Source organism: Vipera berus (assembly GCF_964194415.1).
Source record: "Vipera berus genome assembly, chromosome: 1".
In the NCBI taxonomy this organism is placed as follows: domain Eukaryota; kingdom Metazoa; phylum Chordata; class Lepidosauria; order Squamata; family Viperidae; genus Vipera; species Vipera berus.
In genome coordinates, this window is record NC_138202.1 from 13,177,068 (window position 1) to 13,203,464 (window position 26,397).

Genomic DNA, 26,397 nt, shown 5'->3' on the forward strand with positions numbered 1-26,397 from the left:
ATCAGCTGAGTTGTAATTATTATGTACTATGCAGTTTGGTGTAATGGCTAAAAGCACCATTCTAGAAATCAGGAGACTGTGAGTTCTAGTTCTGCCTTAGGCACAAAGCCATTGGGATGACTTCAGGCTACTTCAGCCCTAGAAGAAGGCAACAACAAACCACTTTCAAACATTTGCCAAGCAAACTGAAGGACATGGCCAGACATTTACTAGGAGTTAAGACTGACTCAAAGATACCAATGAAACAAAAAGAAACAAAAATTCTGTTTCCACTGAAATAAAATAGAAAGGGCAATTAATACAGTGTCTTGGTATGTATAATGTCTTTGTACTACTGCATTAAGAACTGCTCTTGATTTGTTTTTGCTTTTTTATTTTACTCAGAACAACAAAATTTGATGTTATATATTGATTTCATTTCCCCTATCAAAAAAAGTGAAGACTAAATCATTTAAATTAAGAGAACTCTATCCAAAACTGAGTGATTCCTCAAAGTTATATTCAGTGAAGTCTTAAACTTACTTTGCACCTACTTCAGGTACTAATTAATTTTCATTGTTTAAATTTTAGCCCACCATTATCACAAATGTTACACATGTTATTAATGAAAGAAAGCCCATAATTACACTCATGCCCCCTTGAACTTTGGCAATTGAACTTCTAAAAATGTCCAGTTCATTACATCCTTTATTTTCAGATTTGGACCAATTCCCAGTTAGGAATCAACTCTTGTTAGGAATCAGCTCTGCCTTTTTCCTTGGCTTGGGTGCAGTTCAAGCTAGCTTACAATCCACAGCGTCAAAGCATGAAAGACCTTTCCCTTTTGCTCTGCAATCTGTATAATAGCTCATTCCTCATTGTACCTCATCTAGCTTCTGCTGGAACAGTCGTTTGATTTCTTCTTTCTGAGCCTGGCAGTGAGTAAACAACTGCTGAGCCTTTCCCATTAACTGAGTATTCTTTTCCTAAGGAACAAGAAAGGGAAGGAAATGCCAATACTTCAGAAAAGTAAGCACAGGTAGTCCTCGACTTAACAACAGTTCATTTAATGACTGTTCAAAATTACAACAGCACTGAAAAAAGTGACTTATGTCCATTTTTCAGAGTTACGACCTTTGCAGCAACCCCATGATTATGGGATCAAAATTCAGATGCTTGGCAACTGGTTCATGCTTATGACCATTGCTGTGTCCCAAGGTCATGTGGTTAGCCTTTATCACCTTTTGACCGGCAAAGTCAATGGGGAAGCCAGTTTCACTTAACAACTGCGTTACTAGCTTATTAACTGCATTCACTTAACAACTGTGGCAAGACAGGTCGTAAAATGGGGCGAAACTCACTTAAAAAATGTCTCACTTAACAACAGACATTTTGGGCTCAATTGTGGTTGTAATTTGAGGACTACCTAAATGTCATTCCTTGAAACATGACACAACAGTATTACAAGCAAATAGATACTATATGCTGAAAAGGATTGGAGGGAGACAAATGTAATAAGATCAGAATCTTAGAAGCAGAATTGAAAAGGAAGATCGGAAGATCAACTCTGGAGTGGCCTGATTCTATTGTAAATTAATTGGCAGTCCTTTAAAAAAAAGCCTACCTTTTCCTGTTCCAATAACTGCTGAAGAGTTGCCTTATATTGATTTGTTTTCATATAAGCCATGAACTGCATGTATTGGATCTTAAAAGAGTCTGTAAGTGAAGGAGACAGAAAAAAATGAACATGAACAGCCTGCAAGCAGTATTCGTACATCAATCTTTTGTACAACTTCAGCTTGTTTCATCTAAGCTAGGAATAAACAAATACCAAAATCTACTCCTGGATTATTAAAACTTCACACATTCCAGCTCTTTTAATTTAAAATAAAGTTTTCATGCTACTACTGTTATTAATCAAGTAAGAATCAGAAATTGTCAACAATCTCCCGCTAGTCACTCTGCAATCTATTAGTTAGATCCAGATAAGCAATCTGTTGACCTCTGACCTGTTCTCTCCCTCCTTGTATTAAAAATAAACCTTATTTATACACAGAGGCTCTAGTGAAAGAACTTGCTTTTCTCCTGCTTTGTCTGGCAACTCCCAAGAGATATGATGCAAGGTACTTTTCATATTCTGAATTTATCTGGAATAAGAATTAGGAAACAGATATATATATATATATATATGTACTTTCAGTATGTCGTGATATGGTTATCTTTAACACCCTGCCTTGTAGTGGAGATACTAAACAGGCAAAAATCTGACTGGAATCTACAATAGTGCAACAAGGATTGATAATTCCTAATAACACAATTTTAAAAATGACTTCATTAAAGTTAAATCCCTAAAACAAAGAAAACCAGAAAGGAGAGAAACAAAAAATGTTATTTAAAAAAAACAGAAATCATTTTTTATATAAAAGAAATGTACATTCATTTCAGGGAGTGAAATTCCAGGATTGGATTTAAGAGGACCCTTGTCCTTTTATTCTACAACCAAAGGTATCTTCCTTCAGAGCTTCAGATGTCTACAATTGAATCTGTCAAATAATTTTGCACCATTCTCCTTCTGGCAGGCTTCACATTATCTATTTTGGGTTATCTTCAACCCCTCTTTCATCCCATTAATTAAGAAGACAACGCTCAGATTATTTTTTATAGGTTGTGATGGGAGATATGCAAGTGCATGTATTCACCCATGTGGGAAGGGGGATCCTGAAGCTTTGGTGAATCTTCAGAAAGTCTGGCAGGGGTCATAAAGAAATTGTTTTAAAAAAAATAATTAAAACTCTGAGCAAGATCAGAGCACATAGCCTTTCTTTTTACACCTTCAGCAGATGCTGTGTCAAGAAATATGAACTGCTCAACAAAACGGGAGAAATGCCCTTACCTAGCAGCTTCTGTAGTGCAGGTGGAGTAGGAGTAATCAAGAGCTGGTTGGACGAATGCCGTTGCACTTTAGGAGGTAGCTGGTAAAATGGACTATGAGGTGACCTATATGCATCTGGGTGGAAAGAGAAGATGGGTCCCTTAAGCTTCTTTCTGTTGGAAGGAGTCCATTTGGCAGCCTGGGATTATATGTTCATCATTCCCATTTGATATAATTATTGGCCTGTGACATAATTTCTCCCAGTGTGATTTAAAAGTTAGTTCAGTTTTAAAAAATACATTATAGGTAGTCCCCAACTGACGACCATAACTGAGCCCAAAATTTCCGTTGCTAAGTCAGTTAAGTGACTTGCGCCCCATTTTACGACCTTTTGCCACAATTGTTAAGTGAATCACTGGTTGAGTCATTAAGCGAATCACGTGGTTGTTAAGTGAATCCAGCTTCGCCTTTGGACTGCTTGTTGGAAGCCGGTTGGGAAGATTGCAAATGGCGATCATGTGACCTCAGGGCAGGGCAACGGTCATGAATACATGCCAATTGCCAAGTGCCCAAATTTTGATCACGTGACCATGGGGATGCTTCAACGGTCGTAAACATACCAAATGGTCATAAGCCACTTTTTTTCAGTGCCACTGTAACTTTGAAAAGTCACTAAATGAATGGTTGCAAGTCGAGGACTACCTGTACTATAACTACATCCAATCGCAGCAAGATAAAAAAACGATCAACTGTGGGGATCTCAGCAGACTGGTCCTTGCCCATCAATGCTCAATTGGGCAAGTACTTTTAAATTTCACAGTCAGTTCAAATGTACCATTGAGGTCAAGTTTAACACATGGTCCATTCCCGGTGACTGAATTTCAAACTCACAGCTACTTCAAATTCAGGAATAACATCTGAACAAAAACAAGCTAACGAATAAATGCTACAGGTTCTTAGCACTGGTACATTTTAAGCTAAATTCCGTTTGGCATGCTAATTTCCTACGTGGAAGTCTGCATACCAATGGACCATATCCCCATTTCTCTTGCAATAAGATTATTCATAAAGAACCCAAGATCGGCCCACATTATAAAAGGGTGTTCCTATAAGGGGATGCTGCTGCGCAATAGCTCTGGGTTAAGATGATTTTAAATCAACGTTTCTCAACCTCAGTAACTTTTAACCCTATGGCTAGCTGGGGAATTCTGGGAGCTGAAGTCCACACAGTTAAAAGTCACTGAGATTGAGAAACACTGGCCTAAACCGACACAAAGAAGACCTTTTCTAAGGGGATTAGGATTCCCCAGCTGTAAGGCTTACCCTGAGGAGAGGATGAATTTGTTTGTGATACAGTTTGAGCATGGAGAAGGTCCAGCGCAGTTTGGTTCTTCTTGATCTTGCGCTCGGCATTCACCACGTTCATTTTCTTGGGGCGCCCACGCTTCCTACCAGCCATTTTCCTTCCCTTTTTGCTCAGCTTCTTCTTGCGTGCTTTGGATGGGGATGGCTTTTTGACAGTGTTGGCCCCGAGGTTTTTGTCTTCTTCAGCACCATCGTCCTTTAAAAAGAAAGAAAGAAAGAAGAAGAGAAAAGGCAACTTTGAGAAAGGAAAAAAAAAAGGTTCTTTCTCCTTATGGAGAAGGCCGGTCACAAAGAACATCCCAAATTCAATCTTTAGTAGAGGTAGTCCTTGACTTGGGCTTGGGCTCAAGTGCAGTCGTAAGTCGAGGATTACCTGTAGGACCAACAAGCAGAACTAAAAAAGTTCTCTTTCTGAAGGAGACCCTGAACAGCTGCCATCAATCAGAGAAGACCAACTAGGCTAGAAGAAAATAGCATATTAATAATCGCCTTCCTGTATAAGCCTATTGTGCCACGGGAGGCTATGATAACCTTTCATCCCTGAGAGATGTGTGGCTTTTGTTTTTAAAGTAATCTCTAAAGGAATCAGAGGTCAAACAGACAATTCAATATATGGCTTAGAGTAATTATCTATGAAACAGGGAACTGGGTGGCTTGACCTTTAAATGCAGCCTCTGGATCTATTTGAGTACAAATCCCAATCAATACCCCAACTGATTCTAAGCCTTACACTTCTGAGGAATATATGATTGGGGAATACCGCTCTAAATACATGCATAGCAGTCTTCCAATATCTCAGGGGCTGCCCCAAAGAAGAGGGAGTCAAGCTATTCTCCAAAGCACCTGAAGGCAGGACAAGAAGCAACGGATGGAAACTAACCCAAGAGAGAAGCAACCTAGAACTAAGGAGAAACTTCCTGACAGTTAGAACAATTAACCAGTGGAACAACCTGCCTCCAGAAGCTGTGAATGCTCCAGCACTGGAAGTTTTTAAGAAGAGACTGGACAGCCATTTGTCTGAAATGGTATAGGGTTTCCTGCCTGAGCAGGGGGTTGGACTAGATGAGCTCCAAGGTCTCTTCCAACTTTACTATTATGATAACGATGTTAAACTCCTCCATTCTCCATAGCAGGTACTGTAGTATAATAACTCCTAGAGCTTCAAGTTGGCTGTCAATCAGGGTGTGCTTGCCACAAATACAGGTGGTCCTTGACTTACAACCGTGCATTTAGCAGCCATTCAAAGCTACAATGGCAACTTACAGTCGATCCTTGCACTTACGACCGTCACAGCCTCCCACAGTCATTTGATCAAAATTCAGGTGCAACATGTATTTACAACAACTGAAGCATTCTGGGGTCAGGCGATTCCCCCCTTCTGCAACCGTCCCTTTCCGACAAGCAAAGTTGATGTGGGATGCTGGATTCATTTAACAACCATGCAATTCACTTAACCACTACAGTGATTCACTTACAACAGGGACGAGAAAAGGTCATAAAATTGGGTACGACTCAATTAACCACTGCTCTGCTTAGCAACTGTGTTCATAAGTCAAGGACAACCTGTACTGACTGTTCACCTCACCTATTCTGCCATCACAAGTGGTGCCTTCTTCTCCTGTCTCTTTCTAGAGCATTTTATCAACCAAGTCACTGTTCTACTGTTGGAACTCTGGAAGAACTGTAATTTCATAGGAACTGCCTGCTGTGCTAGGAAGAACAACCCAGGAGCCATCCCCTCACGTTCTTAAGCCTGAAATCCTGAAGGGTATCATCATTCACCATTGGCAACACAAAAATGTCTCACATGCCTAAAGCAGTTTTATCATGTTTTCAAAATCAGCTCTCACAATTTCAAAAAGACAGCCAGGATGGGAGCCTACTTCTTGCAGAAAGCAGATGACACAGGTAACTATTAACTGAAATTTATCCACTGAAGTTTTGAGAAGAACTGATCTGTATCATTTACCCTCTAATGGAAGTATTACTTTAATGCAGATTCTAGATTCTTTTCTGTAGAATTGTGTGTGTGTGTGTGTGTGATTTATATAGATTATCAGTAAATAGTGACATGTAAGGAAGTCTTAATGGAATCAGACCTTATTTTCTTGGACTTTTGTTGGAGTTGTTGTGTTACTCTTGTTTTCTCTTTGCTGTCGACGTCTAGCTGCCTCTTGTTCTTCCTGCAGAAAATAAAATAAAGGAAAGAGTGGGTGAAATACCGTACTGTCCCCCAGATAATCGAGGGCAAGGGCTCTAGATCAGGGGTGTCAAACTCGCCACATCATGTGACGTGTCGCGACGTATCGTGACTTTTTTCCCCTTGCTGGAGCTGGGGTGGGTGCGGCTTCCGCGTGAAGCATCCAGCCCACGGGCCGGCAGTTTGACACCCCTGCCCTAGATTAACCTCTTACTGTTGTTCAAGTATTTTTAGAACAGAAAGTTGAATTAAATTGAATTCTTATGATCCACCAACCAATACATTAGTTGCTAATCTCTACCCAGACTCCAATGAAAGTGACAGTCCTGGTCTTCTAAATCTAAAACATCTTATTATTGTTTAATGAAATGCATACATCTGTATTCACCAATTGAAGATGACTTATATGCAAAAGTTATAAAAGTAATACTTTCCTATGTATCATTACTTTTAAAGGGTTAAAGGCATCTTTGTTTATCTTTCCTCCTGATTTTAAAACGAATGCTCATAATAGTAAAAATATATCTGCTAGGTACAGGCATTCAAAGTATATCGAGTTCCATATTCTGCTATTTTTCTATGCCATCACAGAACTGGAACATCCATACAAGTTGATGCAATTCTATGGACACATAAGAGCTATGTCTATACTTCATTATCTTACAGGAAAACGTAGGCTTCCAAAATCAGAAGGGGCAACATTTAATGCTTTCATTATTTTCTACTTTGCAGGAATAAGGTTTGTTGACAATAACAATAACTTACCCTGAGTTTTGGATTTTTGAGACTAGAGAAGTAGTTTTCAAGCTGAAATGAAAAACAAAAATGACAAATGGGCATCAGAAGAAACATTTTAGAGGTTTATAATGCATTTCAACAAAGAGAAAGAAAATAGTGGAAATGTACTTAGAAATCAAAAGCCTCCCATGCATATTTTTTTTCCAGCTTTCTAAAGAATACTTACAAGAAAACAACAATAAAATTTCATACTAAGCCAATCAGGTGTAATTAGGCAAAGGGTTCTTTTTAAATGATACTTGGCTTTTTAGGAATGTAAATTATGAAATCTTTTAATCACTTGGGATACCATGCTAATTACTTTAGAAAACAAAACTTGCCATGGCACCTGTACTGCTGGAACATACCAGGCAGGCAGAGACCAATGGAGATAGCTGGTCCTTCAAATAACCAGGTACAATGCCACTTAGGGCTTTATAGATAATAACCAACATCTTGAATTGGACTAGGACAGGGGTAGGCAACCTCAGCTCTTTTGTGACTCATGGACTTCAACTCCCAGAATTCCTGAGTCAGCTATGCTCAGTTGGGAGTTGAAGTCCATGAGTCATAAAAGAGCCGAGGTTGCCTACCCCTGGACTAGGAAATCGATTGGCATTCAGTGCAGCTTGTATCAATACTCACTATGGTTCGATCAATAGTATGCAGGTAGTAAGAAACTGGTTTCCCGGTCCATGAGACAGATCCTTTTAGTGGTGACAATTCTACAACTCTCATTATAGTGCCAATATCTTTGAAAGAAAGAAAGAAAGAAAAGCTGAACAGAATTAGGAAGTTCTACTGTAATTAGACAAGGGACGCGGTGGCTCAGTGGGTTAGGACGCTGAGCTTGTCGATCAGATGGTCGGCAGTCTGGCGGGTTGAATCCCGAGTGCCGCGTGACAGAGTGAGCGCCTGTTACTCGTCCCAGCTTCTGCCAACCTAGCAGTTCGAAAGCACGTAAAAATGCAAGTAGAAAAATAGGCATCACTACGGTGGGAAGGTAACAGCGTTCCGTGCGCCTTTGGTGTCTAGTCATGCCGGCCACATGACCACAGAGACGTCCTCGGACAAGCGCTGGCTCTTTGGCTTTGAAACGGAGATGAGCACCGGCCCCTAGAGTCGGAAACGACTAGCACGCATGTGCGGGGGAACCTTTACCTTTACCTTTACTGTAATTAGATTGTATAATTACATGTAGATGTAATTAGATTTTGTAAAGGCAGCTATATTAGGTCACTGCCGCAAAACCACCAACACAGGCTATTCTTAACTCTAATATGTGGGAGTAGAATCCTTGGAGTGAAAAAAACAGTTATATACAATTGCAGCCAACTGTATATAAATTTAGATGCAGCAAAACCCAAAGGGGCCAATCACATATCCCAGGTTAGGACTGAAAGAACTGTAAGGATAGAGAGCGGACCCAGGGGTGCTCACGCAGGTCCCCGTGTCCCAGTCCTGTCAGATCTCTGCATTCAACAGGAAGGACTGACGTGAGTTTGTATTTGCGTTCACCCAACGCCCACCTAGTGAAGAACGTTGCTTTATTCCTAATTACACAGAAGCTTTTTCTTGTGGTCCCAGTATATAAAAGCCTACTTCAGAACCTCACACATAAAAACACATGAAATTTAGAATAGGTTCACTGGGGAAGGAAAGAGGAACACGTTTTGCAAACCTGCTTAGAGTCCAAAACACCGAGAGGGCATAGGTGGGGTGCTTAAGAGGCTATCCTAGAAACAGGAGTTCTAGTCCCACCTTTGACATGAAAGACAGCTAGGTGACTTTGGGCCAATCAGCAGGAGATTTTGAGCTCTAGTCCCACCTTAGGCATTTTCGGCCAGTTGCTGTCTCTCTCTCAGCCCAAGTCATCTCACAGGGTTATTGTGGGGAAAATAGGAGGGAGGGAGGAATATTAGGAATGTTTGCCACCTCGAGTTACTTATAAAGTACTAAAGGAGGGATAAAATCTAATAAATCAATAAAGCACTAAATAGCACTTTAAAAGTTCACAACTGTGCCTATTGTTTTGCTTCTCAGTGTGTAGCTTAAAAGACAACAATATATATATAAGAAAACTTACCACTCAAGTTTCGGCTGTTTATTCTAAAGTTTAACGGTGCAAAAGGTTTTGAGGATACTATCTGACCACCTGGGGAGGAAAAAGTTATGCTACAGGTTAATTTCCCTTAGCAGTGATAAGTTAGAAAAAAATGTGTAAATTTATTTACTTCTATATCATAAAGATGCATGTATCTTTTTATGTATGTTCCTATCCAATGAGCTTAACATATCTGGTCATTTTAGCGGTCAGTGATGTTTTTAAATGTTAGATATGAGTGCTGAGTTCAATAGCAGAGGATACGTTGGGAGTACAGGTAGTCCCTGACTTACAACCATTTGTTTAGGGACCATTTAAAGTTACAGTGGCACTGAAAAAAAGTGATGCATGACGATTTTCACACAACCACTGCAGCCTCCTCATGGTCATGTGATCAAAATTTGGACACCTGGCAACTGGTTCATATTTATGATGATTGTAGTGTCCCAGGATCATGTGATCATCTTTTGCAGCCAGATTCACTTAAACAACTGTGTTACCAACTTAGCAACTGCAATGATTCACTTAACAGGCGTGGCCAGGACGGTTGTAAAATGGGGCAAAACATACTTAACAACTGTTTTCAGTTAGCAACATAGAAATGTTGGGCTCAATGAGGACTACCTGTAGATAAAATTGGCAGTCAGAACTCTGAGATTCTGTCTTAGGAGTTAAAGGAAAGGGAAAAGGGAAAAATAGAAAACTATTAAGTTTCTTTTGAAAAATAAATCTATATATATATGTAAATATTCATCTTCAGTTCAAAACTGCTCCGTTAAACAGAGAAACACATCTAAACTGCATGAAAACCACAGAGCATACAGGAGAAAATAAAACAGTGCAGAACTACCTATCTTCCTGCAAACAACAATGAACTGGGAAAGACAGACAGCACGACTGAGCCATTTATCCAGCATTAAATTTGATGTTTATAGAAAGCTCCAATGAGCATGTTATCTGGACTGAGTTCGATCCTGTTTCCCCTGATGATGTGGACAGGATTATGGGGAGGCTGAGTTCCACCACCTGTTTATTGGACCCGTGTCCCTCTTGGCTAATTTATGCAGCTCGGGAGGAGACACGAAGCTGGTTCCAGGCAGTAATATCTGCCTCTTTGAGTGAGGGTGTCCTCCCCGCCGCTTTGAAGGAGGCGGTGGTGAGGTCCCTTCTCAAGAAGCCTGCCCTGGACCCAGCAATTTTAAACAACTATCGTCCTGTCTCCAACCTTCGCTTTCTGGCGAAGGTTGTTGAGAGTGTGGTGGCGCACCAGCTTCCTGTTCCTGGAGGAAACTGATTATCTGGACCCGTACCAATCGGGTTTCAGGCCCGGGTACAGCACGGAGACGGCATTGGTCGTGCTGGTGAATGATCTCTGGTGGGCTCGGGACAGGGGTTGCTCCTCTGTCCTAGTCCTATTAGATCTCTCAGCGGCTTTTGATACCATCGACCATGGTATCCTATTGCGGCGTCTCAGGGGGTTGGGAGTGGGAGGCACTGTCTTGCAGTGGTTCTCCTCCTATCTCCTGGGCCGCTCGCAATCGGTGTTGACGGGAGGGCAGAGGTCTGCCCCGAGGCCTCTCGTTTGTGGAGTTCCTCAGGGGTCGGTTCTCTCTCCCCTCCTGTTCAACATCTACATGAAGCCGCTGGGCGAGATCATTCGTGGTTTCGGGGTGGGATATCATCAATATGCTGATGATACCCAACTTTTTTTCTCCACCCCGAACCAACCCAGTGATGCCCTCGCCGTGATGTCCCGTTGCCTGGAAGTCTGGATGGGGAGAAACAGGCTTCGTCTCAATCCTGCCAAGACTGAGTGGCTGTGCATACCGGCGGATAACACCCAGGGGGAGGGCCTTCTCAGTGGGTGCGCCTGCCCTCTGGAACCAGCTGCCCGTGGAGCTCAGGACTGCCCCCGACCTCCGTTCATTCCGCCGGGACCTGAAGACCTGGCTCTTCGAGCTCTCTGGCCCAGGCTGAGAATTTTAATTTTAATTTTAATTGGGGTTTTTACTTTTTTTCAGAGATTGATGTAATTTTTAAATTATTTTTAACTTTTGTATTTCCTGTTTTAAATACCCTGTAAACCGCCCTGAGTCCTTCGGGAAAGGGCGGTATATAAATCTAATAAAATAAAATAATAAAATAAAATAAAATAAAATAATAAAATAATAAAATAAAATAAAATAAAATAATAAAATAATAAAATAAAATAAAATAATAAAATAAAATAAAATAAAATAAAATAAAATAAATAAAATAAAATAAATAAAATAAAATAATAAAATAAAATAAAATAAAATAAAATAAAATAAAATAAAATAAAATAAAATAAAATAAAATAAATCTCGGACTAACCAGTCCATTCCATCTATAATGATGGGGGGGGGAGGTGTTACCCCATCGATAGGGCTCGCAACTTGGGCGTCGTCCTGGATTCGCGGCTCAGTTTTGAAGACCATATAGGAGCCGTGACCAGGGGGGCCTTTGCCCAGGTTCGCCTGGTACACCAGTTGCGGCCCTACCTGGACCGAGATGCCCTGCGCACAGTCACTCATGCGCTCGTGACCTCCCGATTGGACTACTGCAATGCTCTCTCTACATGGGGCTGCCCTTGAGGACCACTCGGAGGCTTCAGCTGGTGCAGAATGCAGCCGCGCGGGTTGTGATGGGGGTTTCCCGATACTCCCATGTAACACCTCTACTCCGCGAGCTGCATTGGCTTCCGGTTGCCCTCCGGGTGAGATTCAAGGTGCTGGTGATGACCTATAAAGCCCTAAATGGCTTGGGTCCAGGATATCTGAGGGAACACCTGCTGCCGGCATCAAGCTCCCTTCGTCCTGTGCGCTCCCACAGGGAGGGTCTTCTCAGGGTACCGCCAGTAAAATATTGCCGGCGGACAATACCCAGGGGGAGGGCCTTCTCTGTGGGTGCCCTGGCCCTTTGGAACCAGCTGCCTGTAGAGCTTAGGACTGCCCCTGACCTTCGCTCATTCCGCCGGGACCTGAAGACCTGGCTCTTCGAGCTTTCTGGCCTGGACTGAGAGTATTAACTGGGGTTTTAATTGTATTTTAATTGTAACTGGGGTTTTATTTCAAGGTTAATGTAATCATTTTAATTGTTTTTAATTTTTGTAATTTGTTGTATTGTTTTTTAAAAACCTTGTGAACCGCCCTGAGTCCTACGGGAGAAGGGCGGTATATAAGTCTAATAAAATAAAATAAAATAAATAAAATAAATAAAATAATTTACTGCAGGGATGTACAACATGGCAACTTTAAGACTTGTGGATTTCAACTCCCAGAATTATCCACCCCCAAGTCTTAAAGTTGCCAGGGTTGGACACCCCGATTGCATAAAAGAATCATAAAGAATCACTCTTAGGATATTTTGCTCTTCACAAAAGCAACATTTATGTACAATGAATGTGATTCAGTAAAAAAAATTGTATATTAGGAGGCCTGCAATTTAATTGCTTTGGCTCCTTAGGGCAGCAAATGGTTGGCAGGTTTTACTATTTGAAGCTGGAGGATTGAGGGGCAAAATCTGAGGTTTTATAGGTTTTAACTGAGAGTGTGTGTGTGTGTGTGTGTGTGTGTGTGTTGCTCAAAAAAATAAAGGGAACAGAAAATAAGACATCCTACTATTAAATACAGTACATTGTGTTGTTTAAGCTAGGCCCCAAACATGGGACAAATCTTTATTTCCTGTTTCAGCCTAACCGAAGGCCATCGACAGGCAGTAGTCACAACAGTGACAGCTCATATTTGTGTAAATTTTTAGATTGCTAACAATCTAAATCTTTAATTCTTTGTTAGCAATCTAAAAATTTACATATATATATATATATATATATATATATATATATATATATATATATATATATATATATATATATATATATATATATATATATATATACACACACATATACACACACACACACACACTTAAACCTCTCTATGAAACAGAGCAGTAATCGACCAAGTTGTGGAGAACTGGGTAACTGAGAAATTTCCCTTTTTCCTTTAATCTCCTCCCCAAATCTCAACAATACAGAGCAAAAAAGGCATTTGGGAGGGGGAGTAATAGGGGATGCATATGGTCTATGGCCTGACCAGCTCAAGATTAAGAAAAATATAGGAAACATTCAAAAAATAGCTGGATTATAACAGTGATATGATGGTTGGATGCTAGGACACAAGAGACTAAGCTAAACTTCTGGATGAAGATAATAGCTTGGAAATTTTCATGTATCCAAATGGCCACAATGTATGGCTTAATACCCAAATACATTACCCTATGTAAACTTTTATTAGCCATGCATATATTTTCCCCTCACAGTTGACAATTCCTCTAACTGCATGTTATGACTCAGCACAACATTTAATGCATCTGGTGAAGGGGGTGGACTGCAGTCATAGGCTACAGCCAGTGAAAGGTTAAGCCATAAAATAATTTAGTCTAAAAGGCGCTACATGACTTTTCATTGTTTCGTCTAACAGATGAGTAAAATGGTTAAATAGGGATAATTACTCAGCCATTCATAATCCCTATTAATCACAAGTCTTAACAGCACTACAGCTATAAGGCAACCAGCTCAGCAGCTTTACTGTGAATCTGCCTTTCAGAAAGGTTTTGGTTTCTGCCGAGAATGGGGGAGCTTTCGAGATTTTGATGGCTTAACAAATGAATAGCCTAATGAAAAGGAGCAGCTAGCTATAAAATAGCTCCAAAGGCCACACCCAAGAGGATTCAAATACAGGGCAGCTCCCTGGCAGGTGAAGTAAAAAAAGCTTTATTTAGAATAAGCAGTAGAGAAGAAATTGAATAGCTCTAGCACTGTGCAATGGATCACATTTCAAGAACAGATGCCAAATCTCTCCTTGGTAATTAAAATAAATTATAAGGTAAGGCAAACCTAAGGCAGGTTTCTGGCTAAGGATGAAGACTGGAGTGTTCGTTCCAAGAGCAGTACTTAAAAGCTGCCCTGATAGATCAGATCAAGCTTATTTAATTTAACAACTTCCTCTTGCCAAACTCAGATGCCTCTCACTCGCCTGCCTGAGCACCTTGTTCTTCATCAAAGCTGCAGATGGCCAATAAGGTTACCAGGCTCAGGTGCAAAATGCAAACACTGCCAAGAGATATTACTCTTCATGCGTTTAATGTAAAGGGAGCTCTATAAAAATGGCAAATAAATTGGCCATTATCACAGTCTCAAGGTTCTGAACAAAGTCTGACTGCCGCTGATGATGTCACCTAGTTGAGTAATAAAATGTCTGCAAGAAAACAACCAAGTTCAGGGAGTGCCAAGGACCCCACAATATTCTAGCTGAAAGCATGCTGGCACACCAGTTCTTGTGGACACTCACAGTTCTGGGTGCTCACCAACATACCAAAGGGCTTTGTAGCTGGCATTAAATCAAACTGCTCTGGTTTGTTTTCGTTGGAATTTGAGGAACTCTAAAATTTGTGGTTATAGAGCAAATGATGCTAAAGAGGAGGTTATAGCAGAGAGTTCTTCATAGAGCTTTAAGGTTTCTCTTAGAGCAGGGATCCTCAACCTTGGCAACTTCTAAGACTTGTGGACTTCAACTCCCAGAATTCCACAGCCAGCTTTGCTGGCTGAGGAATTCTGGGAGTTGAAGTCCACAAGTCTTAAAGTTACCAAGGCTGGAGACCCCTGTCTTAGAGAAAGCAAAGTAGTTTACATGGGTTTCAAGATCAAATGATATTACTAATACTGATTGCTTCCATGTGTATTAAGCTTTATGAGTTAGTATTCACACAAGATAACTGAGGGAATTTACAATCTTAGAAGAGACAGGTAAGAAAAGATAAATAAAAGACATCAGCTCTAGGAAGCAACGTTTGTAACTAAAGGCACAGTCAATTTATATAAACCTCAAGGTTACAATCACGAGTCTAAAAGAAAAAAACCCATACCTGTAGCTACATCTCAGCTTGGTTTTGATATTTATGCATGTAGGTATGTGTATTTAACTCAAGAAAGTCTTGCTAGAAGAATATTGGATTTATTACCTTCCTTCATATTTGCAAATCGCTCCTTCAACTGGTGATCCACTTCAGGACCAAAAGCAAAGTTATTCACAAAGATAACACTGCAAAGTAACAGAAAAAAAAAAGAAAAACATCTTGGTTTCCCATTAGGGCTTAAAAAAGATTTCTAGTGAGAGGAAATCCACGAGTCATAAAGCAGCCTAGGCCTAGACCAGGGGTAGGCAACCTCGGCTCTTTTATGACTCGTGGACTTCAACTCCCAGAATTCCTGAGTCAGCATAACTGACTTCTGGGAGTTGAAGTCCACGAGTCATAAAAGAGCCGAGGTTGCCTACCCCTGGACTATACCAAATAAAGCCAGAAAAACTTACCAAGTATTCTTTTGTTTGTAAAAGAACTGAATACAGGAAGTCTTTGACTTATGACCATAATGGAGCCTGCCCATCATGGATGTGGGTCACAAAGATTGTAAAACTGATTAGTCACATGACTCCCCCGATTTTAGAACCTTTTTTGCAGTAGTAATTAAGTAAGCCCTGTGATTGTTAAGTGAACCGATAGTTTGCTATGGGAACAGTTTTGTGAAAACAAAGAGGTACTTTTCAGCAAAACCGTTGTGACTACAGGAGATCCAAATGACAGCGAATAAAATCCTGACTGTCTGGGTCATAAGTAGTCCCAAGCTAGGTCCGTGATAACTTTGGTCAAAAGTCAAGGACTACCTTAAGTCACATATGGCTTCTGATAAAATGCCTTGCATGACAAATGTGCAGCATAAAAAGGGTACTATAATAGCAATTAATTATGTGCCAGTGTACAATTCTATTTTCTTCTAAATTTCAGGAAGGAGAAGAACTAGAATGAAAGCAGACAAACTTCAAAAACCTATGTAGTTTCCCCAGTTTTTTGGAGCTTTCTTTTCTAGAGTTCCTCCAACTGAAATTTGGTACAAAACAAATTCAAGTCAATTCAAGAATTCTAAGCCCAGATTTTGGTTTTGAGTATCGGAACTGAAAATGAAGCCCACAGAATCTTCTACATAAATATGCAAACCAAGTTTCCCTAAATATATTTAATTCCAACAATATGGTTCTTTTTGCCATTTTGCTGCTGTTGTTAAGGATTTGGGAAATATAAATCCTTTTTTAATCATATTATAATCCCTTCTGAGATCTATCAACAGATCTACTGTAGATTCACATTTTGTCCAACCTTGTACTAGAATTCAGATTATTTACTATTCCCTGACCTACACTGAGAGAAATCTTTCCAAAAAATAACCAGACTAAGGCCTCATTCCCTTTTTTAGCGGTGAGAGGTTTTTTTTTTAATTCTTCAGAAAAGTATTTGTGTTCAAATACTCCACAGAATTTACACTAAGTGGAAACTAATGTTTGAGAGATCACTGGAGTCTGGCACATTGGAATGGCACAGCCTTCTGAGAACAAAACTCCTCCATCCTATCTAAGGTCTAAAAGTGTTTGCCTTCGTAGGCAGAAGAATTTATTTATTTATCAAATTTAGAGACCACCCACCACATTCTCAGAGCAACCAGTGGCGTAGCGTGGGGGATGCAGGGGGGGCGGGCCGCACTGGGCGCAACATCTGGGGGGGGCGCGCTCGCACTGAGCTGCTCAGGGAGCCCCAAGGGCTGCACAGAGTCGGCTTGGCTCCGCTCTCGAGCTGCTCTTTCTTGCAAAGCGAAACGAGTCCGGCAGGTGAGATGGGCGGCCACATAAACTGAATAAAATAAATAGAAGCGCCCAACTCTCCGCCCAGGCTCAGGCCAACCGCAAGCGCCCCGCAGGCGCCCCGGCAGGCTTGGCCAAGTGAAGACGGACCCGCCGGCCGGCTGGCCTAGCTTCGTGCGCATGCGTGGCTTTATTTAGCGGGGCTCACGTGCGAGCTTGAATGCAGCGGCTCTTGCAGGTCGGAGCCCCGCCCAGCCGCCCTCGAGAGGGACCCGGAAGCATCCCGCATGCACGCGACTCTTCTTGGAAAGTCTATACCGCTGCGGGGCGCGTCTTTTCGGCGGTGCCATGACGTCACCGGGTTAGGGGGCGCAAATTGCCCCGGGTGCTGACAACCCACGCTACGCCACTGAGAGCAACTCTGGGTGGTGTACAATTAAAAATGTCTAAAGAATGGGCCGAGAGAATTTTTCAGAAAAGAGGGCCTCTCTGTAATGGCGCAGAGGTTACAATGCTGTATTTCAGGCTGACTCTACTCACTGCCAGGAGTTTGATCCTGACTGGCTCAAGGTTGACTCAGCCTTCCATCCTTCCAAGGTCGGTAAAATAAGGACCCAGATTGTTGGGGGCAATAGGCTGACTCTGTAAACTGTTTAGAGAGGACTATAAAACATTGTGAAGTAATATACAAATCTTAACTGCTATTGCTCTGAAGCTATATTGTGGCAATAATGAAACTGCCATTGAACAGCAATGTATATCCTTTGGCTTCATTTAGTTTTGTAAATAAACATATAAAGATAGCATAATCAAGGGATCATTTAGGCTATTTAATCCAACCCCGCTTAGGGCAGAAGTCCAAATTAAAGCATTCCCAACAGATGAATGATTAGCCAACGCTTGGACATGTCCATTAAAGGCATGGATGTCCACCACCTCCTTGGGGAATTGACTCCCAAACCATGAAAGCTGTGCTTAAATTCTACACTGTTTTCCCATGCAGAATATCCTCAATCCCAGTGTCCTTAAAATTCCAAGAAATAAGGAACAATGTTAATATTATTTGCTAACAAATCAAAGGAGCAGAAGGGATACTGAACTGCAATCCTCAAAATGGGAGATGAGACTAACTTTTTATCAAACAATTTTATACTTATGATGGCAGCCCCAGAAGCCCAGGTTAAAATTGAATCCACAATCACTGTACCTTGTGTTTGCAATTCTTTCTCGCCATTCTTCTGAGAGGAAATCACCTCTTTCCAGCTAAAAATAGATTAAAGAAAAAAGGAGCTTGAAATTCACATTTAAACTAAGCCACTTTTTAGATGTCTAATCCAAACATATCTATTACAACATAGAATAGGGAAAAGGGAGAATCTATGCTTATTGTTGAATGTTAAGGCATCAAAAACACGGTAGGAAACAGAACATAATCCATTTGCAAAGTTCATTTGTGATTCTAATATAACCAGTTACTTGTTTCAAGAGAAGACTAAGCCTATGTAAATTCAAAGGACATACAAGGCTGTTTTTTTTCTTTTTCCAACATTAAAAACACACAAGCAACTGTACAAGTTATAATTATTAGACGAGGAATGAAATAGATGCTTAAACCTTTTCCTCCATTCCAAATTTTCATTTCCCCATCTGACCTTCTGACCCAAAAAGGAAAAAGACTTCCGAACAGGTGAAAGAGTTAAACAGCCACCAACTGCATTTTAGGTAATTTTACCATTAATTTACCATTACCTAAAACAGGTATTGAGAATCTGAGCACAGATATGGGGCCCAGACATAGGATAATAGTATTTTGTGGCTTATATGCTGTGCAAACCAAACAGTTGTGAGAACAGCCACACAAGAGAAAAGGTTTGGCACGTCAACTTTTTAATCATGGTCAACAGTATACAGTATGCCAAAACAAAAATAATCAACCTTTTAACTAGAGGATCCAGGCCAGTTACTGCTAATTATTTCAAAATCAGGAAATGTTTGATAGTTTTCTGATTATGGGTAGTCCTCAATTTATGACCAGAATTAAGCCCAGAATTAAAGTTGCATGTTATGGCATTCATTAAGTGCTTACCACGTGACTGCACCTGACTTTATGATCCTTTTTGCAGTAGTCATTAAGTGAACATCTTGGTTGTTAAATGAACCTCTTTTCCCCAATGGACGTTTTTGTCAGAAACCAGAAGTAAAGGTCGGAAATTGGCAAAAAAAAAGCCAAAAATCATAGTCACCTGGCTATGGGATGCTGCAAATGGCTTTAAATGCAAGCCAGTTGTCAAGTGCCCAAAATGTGATCATGTAACCATGATGTGTTTGTGTGTCGAAAATGGGTTGTAAGTAACTCTAAAGAGGTCCGTCGTAATTTCAAACAGCTGCTAAACCACTGGTCATTAAGTGAAGACTACTTGTAACAAATTTTTATTAAAAGATTCTATCGGACTCCTGACTTTTTTACAGCCAGAAACTAACACGTGTCTCCTTCTACAATGCTATTTAGTTAAACATTCAGCAAGCACTTTCTAATTCAGCAGGACTATTCTAAACTTAGCAAAAGTTTTTAATTCAGGTTTCCGTACATACAGGTACAGGAAACCTGAATTCCGTACAGGTTTCCCTCTTGTTCTACCCCGAGGTCCCGGGAGTGAGGATGTGCAGCCTCCTGAGCTCCGGCTGGTGTACCTGAATGCCAGTCTGTCGTTAATAAAGCTCCTCTCGTCCGTGACTTGGTCGAGGGTGAGCAGGCGGACCTGGCTTGCATCACGGAGACTTGGTTGGGCCCAGAGGGCGGTATTCCTCTGGCTGATCTCTGCCCACCAGGTTTCCGGGTGCTACACCGGCCTCGGGCTCAGGGTAGGGGTGGGGGAGTGGCTGTTGTTATGAGGGAGACCTTAGCTCCGCGGGAGGCCACCGTTCCGCAGATAGTCGGGTGTGAGTCTCTCTTCTTGAGATGCGGCCCTGGTGCGCAGTTGGGCTTGCTGCTGGTGTACCTTTCGCCTAGTCACGCAGCAGCAGCCCTGCCTGAGCTTCTCGATGTCCTCTCCGGGTTGGTGGTTGAGTTCCCGAAACTTATAGTTTTGGGGGACTTCAATCTACCATCTCTGGGAGGATCATCTGAGTTGGCTCGGGAGTTCATGGCTTCCATGACGGCCATGGACCTGACGCAAGTAATTTCAGGACCGACTCATGAGGGAGGCCACACCCTTGACCTAGTTTTCTTATCTGGGCGGTGGTTAGATGATCTTGGTGGGGGCTCCCCAATTATTATGCCCCTGTCATGGACCGATCATCATCTCCTGCGGCTGGTCTTCCGTTTTGCCACCCCCCGCCGTGGGTGTGTGGAACCAGTTAGATGGTACCGCCCCAGACGCTTAATGGATTCCGCGAGATTCCAGGCAGCGCTGGGGTCCCCACCTGCCTCCCCCACTCACAGCTCGGCAGATGCCTTAGTGGAAGCTTGGGAAAGGGCAGCCACTGAGGCTCTTGACCGAGTTGTACCCTCGCGGCCCCTGACCCGATGCAGATCCCGTCGAGCTCCATGGTTCTCCGCGGAGCTCCGGGAGATGAAGCGCCGGAGACGGGGCCTAGAGAGCGGTTGGAGGTCCAGCCGATCCGAATCCGACCGATTGCGACTAAGAACCCATATTAGGTCTTATCTCGCTGCGATAAGGGTGGCGAGGTCTAATCACTTCGCTACCCTTATCGCGTCCGCAGATAATCGCCCGGCCGCTCTGTTTAGGGTGACTCGCTCCCTCCTTAATCAGGAGGTGAGGGAGGAACCCTTGCAGGGTCGTGCCGAGGAGTTTAACAATTATCTGTCGGACAAAATCACTCGGATTCGGACCGGTCTGGACTCCGACTGGGCAGAGTCTGGCGATCAGGACGCGGGTGGTCTTGTCGATATCACTTGGGAGGAGTTTGATTCTGTGACTCCGGAGGAAGTGGACAGGATTATGGGGAGACTGAGCTCCACCACATGTTTATTGGACCCGTGCCCTTCCTGGCTGATTTATGCAGCCCGGGAGAGGACACGCAGCTGGTTCCAGGCAGTTATATCAGCTTCTTTGAGTGAGGGTAGCTTCCCTGCCGTCTTGAAAGAGGCGGTGGTGAGGCCCCTCCTCAAGAAGCCTGCCTTGGACCCAGCTGTATTGAACAACTTTCGTCCGGTCTCCAACCTTCGCTTTCTTGCGAAGGTTGTTGAGAGTGTGGTGGCGCATCAGCTCCCTTTGGTCCTGGATGAAGCGGATTATCTAGACCCGTACCAATCGGGTTTCAGGCCCGGGCACAGCACGGAGACGGCATTGGTCGCGCTGGTGAATGATCTCTGGAGGGCTCGGGACAGGGGTCATTCCTCTGTTCTAGTCCTATTGGACCTCTCAGCGGCTTTCGATACCATCGACCATGGTATCCTGCTGCGGCGTCTCAGGGGATTGGGAGTGGGAGGCACGGTTTTACAGTGGTTCTCCTCCTATCTCCAGGGACGCTCGCAGTCGGTGTTGACAGGAGGGCAGAGGTCGACCGCGAGGTCTCTCGTTTGTGGAGTTCCTCAGGGGTCGGTCCTCTCGCCTCTCCTGTTCAACCGCGAGGTCTCTCGTTTGTGGAGTTCCTCAGGGGTCGGTCCTCTCGCCTCTCCTGTTCAACATCTATATGAAACCGCTGGGTGAGATCATTCGTGGCTTTGGAGTTGGGTATCATCAGTACGCTGATGATACCCAGCTTTTCCTTTCTACCCCAAACCACCCCAGTGATGCCCTCAACGTGATGTCCCGTTGCCTGGAGGCGGTTCGGGTCTGGATGGGGAGGAACAGACTTCAACTCAACCCCGACAAGACCGAGTGGCTTTGCATACCTTCATCCCGGGTCTATTCGGATATTCCATCTCTTTCTATGGGGGGTGAATTATTACCCCCCGTAGATAGGGCTCGCAACTTGGGAGTCCTCCTAGATTCGCGGCTTACCTTGGAAGATCACATGGTGGCCGTGACTAGGGGGGCTTTCGCCCAGGTTCGCCTGGTGCGCCAGTTGCGGCCCTATCTAAGCCGGGATGATTTATGCACGGTCACTCACGCGCTCGTGACCTCTCGTCTAGACTACTGCAACGCTCTCTACATGGGGCTTCCCTTGAGGACCACCCGGAGGCTCCAACTGGTACAGAATGCAGCCGCGAGAGTTGTGTTGGGAGTTTCCCGATACTCCCACGTGACACCTCTGCTCCGTGAGCTGCATTGGTTGCCAGTTGTCTTCCGGGTGAGATTCAAGGTGCTAGTAATGGTGTTCAAAGCCCTCCATGGCATGGGGCCGGAGTACCTCAGGGAACATCTGCTGCCGGCATCAAGCTCCCTGCGCCCTGTGCGTTCCCACAGAGAGGGCCTCCTCAGGGTGCCACCGGTCAGAGAATGCCGTCTGGTGGCCCCCAGGGGGAGATCCTTCTCTGTGGGCGCCCCGGAGCTATGGAACCAGTTACCGGTTGAGCTCCGGACGGCGCCCGATCTGCGCTCCTTTCGCCGCGATCTGAAAACATACTTGTTCGAGCAAGCCGGCCTGGCCTGAGGGGGGATTGGTGGGGTTTTTTTATCATTCTTATTGGGGTTTTTTACTATGTATCAATTGTATTTTAATCGGGCATGCATTTAATTATCTTTTAATTTTTGTAAATTTCTGTGTTTTATTCTTGCCCTGTACACCGCCCTGAGTCCTTCGGGAGAAGGGCGGTATAGAAATGATAATAAATTAAATTAAATTAAATTAAATATGCCAATGCCAGGCCTACCTACCGAAGACTAAAGGAATTATATTCATGGCAACTAAAGACCAGAATCCAGCCAAAGAGGCAGTTGGCATCCCAAGTAGGAGCACGAAAAGGACATATGACTAGAGGGCTAATCACATTAAGAAACCGGTACCTTTCCAAAAAGACTGCTTTTCTGGAGTTGAGAGCTCAAAAATAAATTTGAGAAAAGAAATCTACCCACAGCAAATGCATCACACCCTCACAGTAGAAAGAACCAAAACCTGGCTGGCTGGCTGGCTGTGTATACAATACCACACACGTGCACACACACACACACACACACACACACACACACAGTTTTATTCCAACAGCCACTGTTTAATACACTTGGCTCACAAAGAATTGTTCTGCCTGGAAAAGCACACGCAGCTATTTTTAAAATAATAATAATAAAAAAAGAAAACTGCTAAACATGGCTCTGTTTCAAAACCACAGGAGGGACTGGAGGGGTTTTTCAAATATCTGAGCGGGCTGAAGTTCCCGCTGAAAAATGGGCGGTAAATATATTCATCTAGAAACAAGTAAATATTCTGCTGGCTTTTTTTGTGGCAAAAGAGTAGATCTGTTAAACAGTCCTTGCACAGGGTAGATGAGCAGAGAGAAAGCTATGATGTTGCTATTAACTGGGGGAAAACAAGTGAGAAACAAAAAGAAAGGGGATGGAGATGGGGATTTTAATTGCTTTTATTTTTTTCAAAATTTGTTTGCTGCCCGGAGTCACTTGGGGAGGTGGGTGGGGAAGGTAGGTAGGTAGGTAGGTAGGTAGGTAGGAAGGAAGGAAGGAAGGAAGGAAGGAAGGAAGGAAGAATTCTCTTCTTAACCCAGATAAAAGGGTTTAATAATTCACTTGACTTATCTTTCTATGTCTATGTGATTTCTAAGAGACTTGGTGGCACATAATCTCACTTGGCTTTTTTCCTGACAACCTCCTTTACTTTTTTCATTATTTTTCACTCAACAAGAAACCAAAAAAGTAGGAGCAGACATAATGGCCTCTTCATATATAACACAGCTAAGCAATTTTCCCCCCCCCAGGCCTTGGAGTCAGCTGCCTCGAGCATTAATGTGTCAATTTTTGAATTAGCATGATATATGAGCAATGGCTTGTTCAACACTTTCAGAATTCCTAGCTAATGATTGTACAAAGAGACATTAAACCTGGTCATCTCCCTAATCCAAGCATTTTAAGGCAAAATTATAACCTACCAGCTGATCATACATTTTACTGCAAACTGTGCCATTTTATTAAGTCCATGTCTATTCCTTTTTAATGACTTGGAACGTAACTTATTAGGAAAACTGAGAGGGAAAAATGACACATGGAAAGCATTCAGAGAAGGGAAGAGATGACTTCCTTAAGAAAAAGATTCTAGAAACAGCTCTCAGATCTAAGTGGTTTCATACCAATACACCCAGAGGTACCTGCATAGCTTGCCACTTATGGTGATACTTCCCGGCCATCAGCTTACATGAATTACAAGAAGTTTTAAGTCTTAACTCAAAGCATGAGAAGAAATTCCCAGACAGTACATCAATGCTAAACTCTAAATCACCTGTCTAAAACAGTGTTTCTCAACCTTGGTAATGTCAAGATGTGTTGACTTCCAGAATTCTAGAATCTGGGAGTTGAAGTCCACACATCTTAAAAGTTGTAAAATTTGAGAAACGCTGGTCTAAATTGTAAAGGAAGTAGCTCTCTTTCATTACATATTCAAAGACAAAATTTACAAAGTCAGAACAGTACTATATCCTCTGACCTCTTGGCTCAATGGCCATATTTGTACATCATTTCCTGGCCCATGGTGAAGACATTTTTCAGGGTGAGAGCTGCATTTGGGTTTTGATGGACAAGCCATAAGCCACAAGTCAAAACTTAGAAGAGTCCAGACAAAAAAGAAATGTAACCTGACTTTAATTAAAGAGCACACAAGTTGCCTAAACTGACAAATGATTAATTCATATTCTAGTTTATTAAAGTTTTCTTCATCACCAAAAGGACCAGAGCTCCTTTGACTTTTCAGACCAAATTTAATTTTAATCTGTAACTGACCGCAAAGGTAATTCTCAGAAACTCCTACACTAAAATAAAATGTCATTATCCACATTAGGGTTAGAGAAAGAAGGTTTGCTTGGTTTTAAAAGGAACTTTGTGGTTTAGTTTCACTCACTGTGTAATCTGCATGTTTTTTCCCATACCATTTCATCCACTTTCTGAATTCTTTGTCCATTGTCTAGAAAGGGTGGAAGAAAGAAAAAGAGATTATTATTAAAAAAAAAATCCAGAGACTATGTTTCCACAAATAGAAGAAAATAGTAACTATGAGAGTGTCTAATGAGAGACTGCTACAGTACACAAAGTTGCACTGCCATTAACATAACATTTTAGGATGTGGAAGATAGCCAAATTTAATCTTAACTTTACAGGAGCGTGGTGAAATTAGCAGCAGAACATGTTGAACAGGTTTTGGGTTTACCACTTGAGAAATTCAAGACTTGTAGTGTCTTTCACAGAGGAGCAGCCTACTTGGCACAAGGAAACTTATAGGTAGTCCTTACAACTATTTGTTTAGCAACTATTTGAAGTTATGATGGCATTGGGAAAAGTGACTTATGACCAGCCCTCTTGCTTCCAACCATTGCTGCATCCCCCAGTCATGTGATTAAAATTCAGGCGCTTTGTAATCAGCATATATGTACAATGGCTTCGGAGTCCCAGAGTCATGTGATCATCATCTGCAGCCTTCCCAGCCAACATCTGACAAGCAAAGTTAATGGGGGAAGCCAGATTCACTTAACAACCGGGTCATTCACTTAAGAACTGCAGTGATTTACTTAAGATCCATAGCAAAATAAAGTTGTAAAATCAAGTCTAAATCACTGAAAAACTGCTTTGTGTAGCAATGGAAATTCTGGCCCCAACTGCAGTAATAAGTTGAAAACTACCTGTACGGATTTCAACCCAGATTCCTCCATTTGACAGAACTTCAAAAAAACCATCCCTGGCATGGCTTAATTTAGACGACAAACGCTTTGAGGTAGGGGAGGGAAATCAGCCAATATTAAGGCAGATTGGGCAGCTCCTTCACAGGTAAGGTTTCACCTTTTGTAAGGCCAGTTCTATGTTGGAACTGTTACTAACAGGGCACTATAAGATGCAGTTTGGTAACAAATAATAAAGTATTGAGCCCAGAATTTGTACCTGAGCTGCCACATTTAAGCTGACAAAGTTCTTAGCCCTGACATTGCTTGAGAATGGGCTGTAGTTTTAGAAGCCAAAACGATTCAGAATAACTTTAGGATCCATAAATGTCTATGGAGATTCTCAGTCATCCGGGACATGGTTGTCCCAAAGGTGCTTTTCCAAGAAGCAACTGGATTTTCTTGTTTTTCTCTGAAGATGTTTCACTTCTTATCCAAGAAGCTTCTTCAGCTCTAACTGGATGGCGGGGAATGCAAGGATTTATATTCCTTGCAGACAGCTGGTCATTTGCATTCTTGGAGGTTAGTCTGTGTCCCCTTTTTCTACTCTTGGGGACGCTATTTATTTAACAGTCACCACAGGCTATAAAACTGAGCATCTAAGCCAGT

General features: G+C 42.3%; 1 protein-coding gene across 1 annotated transcript in view; it reads right to left on the reverse strand.

The window, feature by feature from the left end:
- DOT1L (DOT1 like histone lysine methyltransferase) overlaps window positions 1–26,397 on the reverse strand; it is a 96,500-nt gene that overhangs the window by 34,886 nt on the left and 35,217 nt on the right. The window contains exons 7-17 of the mRNA XM_081312921.1: window positions 24,978–25,040; window positions 18,217–18,272; window positions 15,340–15,419; window positions 9,280–9,348; window positions 7,839–7,945; window positions 7,182–7,223; window positions 6,316–6,399; window positions 4,175–4,412; window positions 2,873–2,986; window positions 1,604–1,695; window positions 864–965 (exon numbers count right to left, since the gene is read on the reverse strand). Coding sequence (XP_081169047.1) covers window positions 864–965; window positions 1,604–1,695; window positions 2,873–2,986; window positions 4,175–4,412; window positions 6,316–6,399; window positions 7,182–7,223; window positions 7,839–7,945; window positions 9,280–9,348; window positions 15,340–15,419; window positions 18,217–18,272; window positions 24,978–25,040 — 1,047 coding nt within the window. The remainder of the gene's footprint in view (window positions 1–863; window positions 966–1,603; window positions 1,696–2,872; window positions 2,987–4,174; window positions 4,413–6,315; window positions 6,400–7,181; window positions 7,224–7,838; window positions 7,946–9,279; window positions 9,349–15,339; window positions 15,420–18,216; window positions 18,273–24,977; window positions 25,041–26,397) is intronic.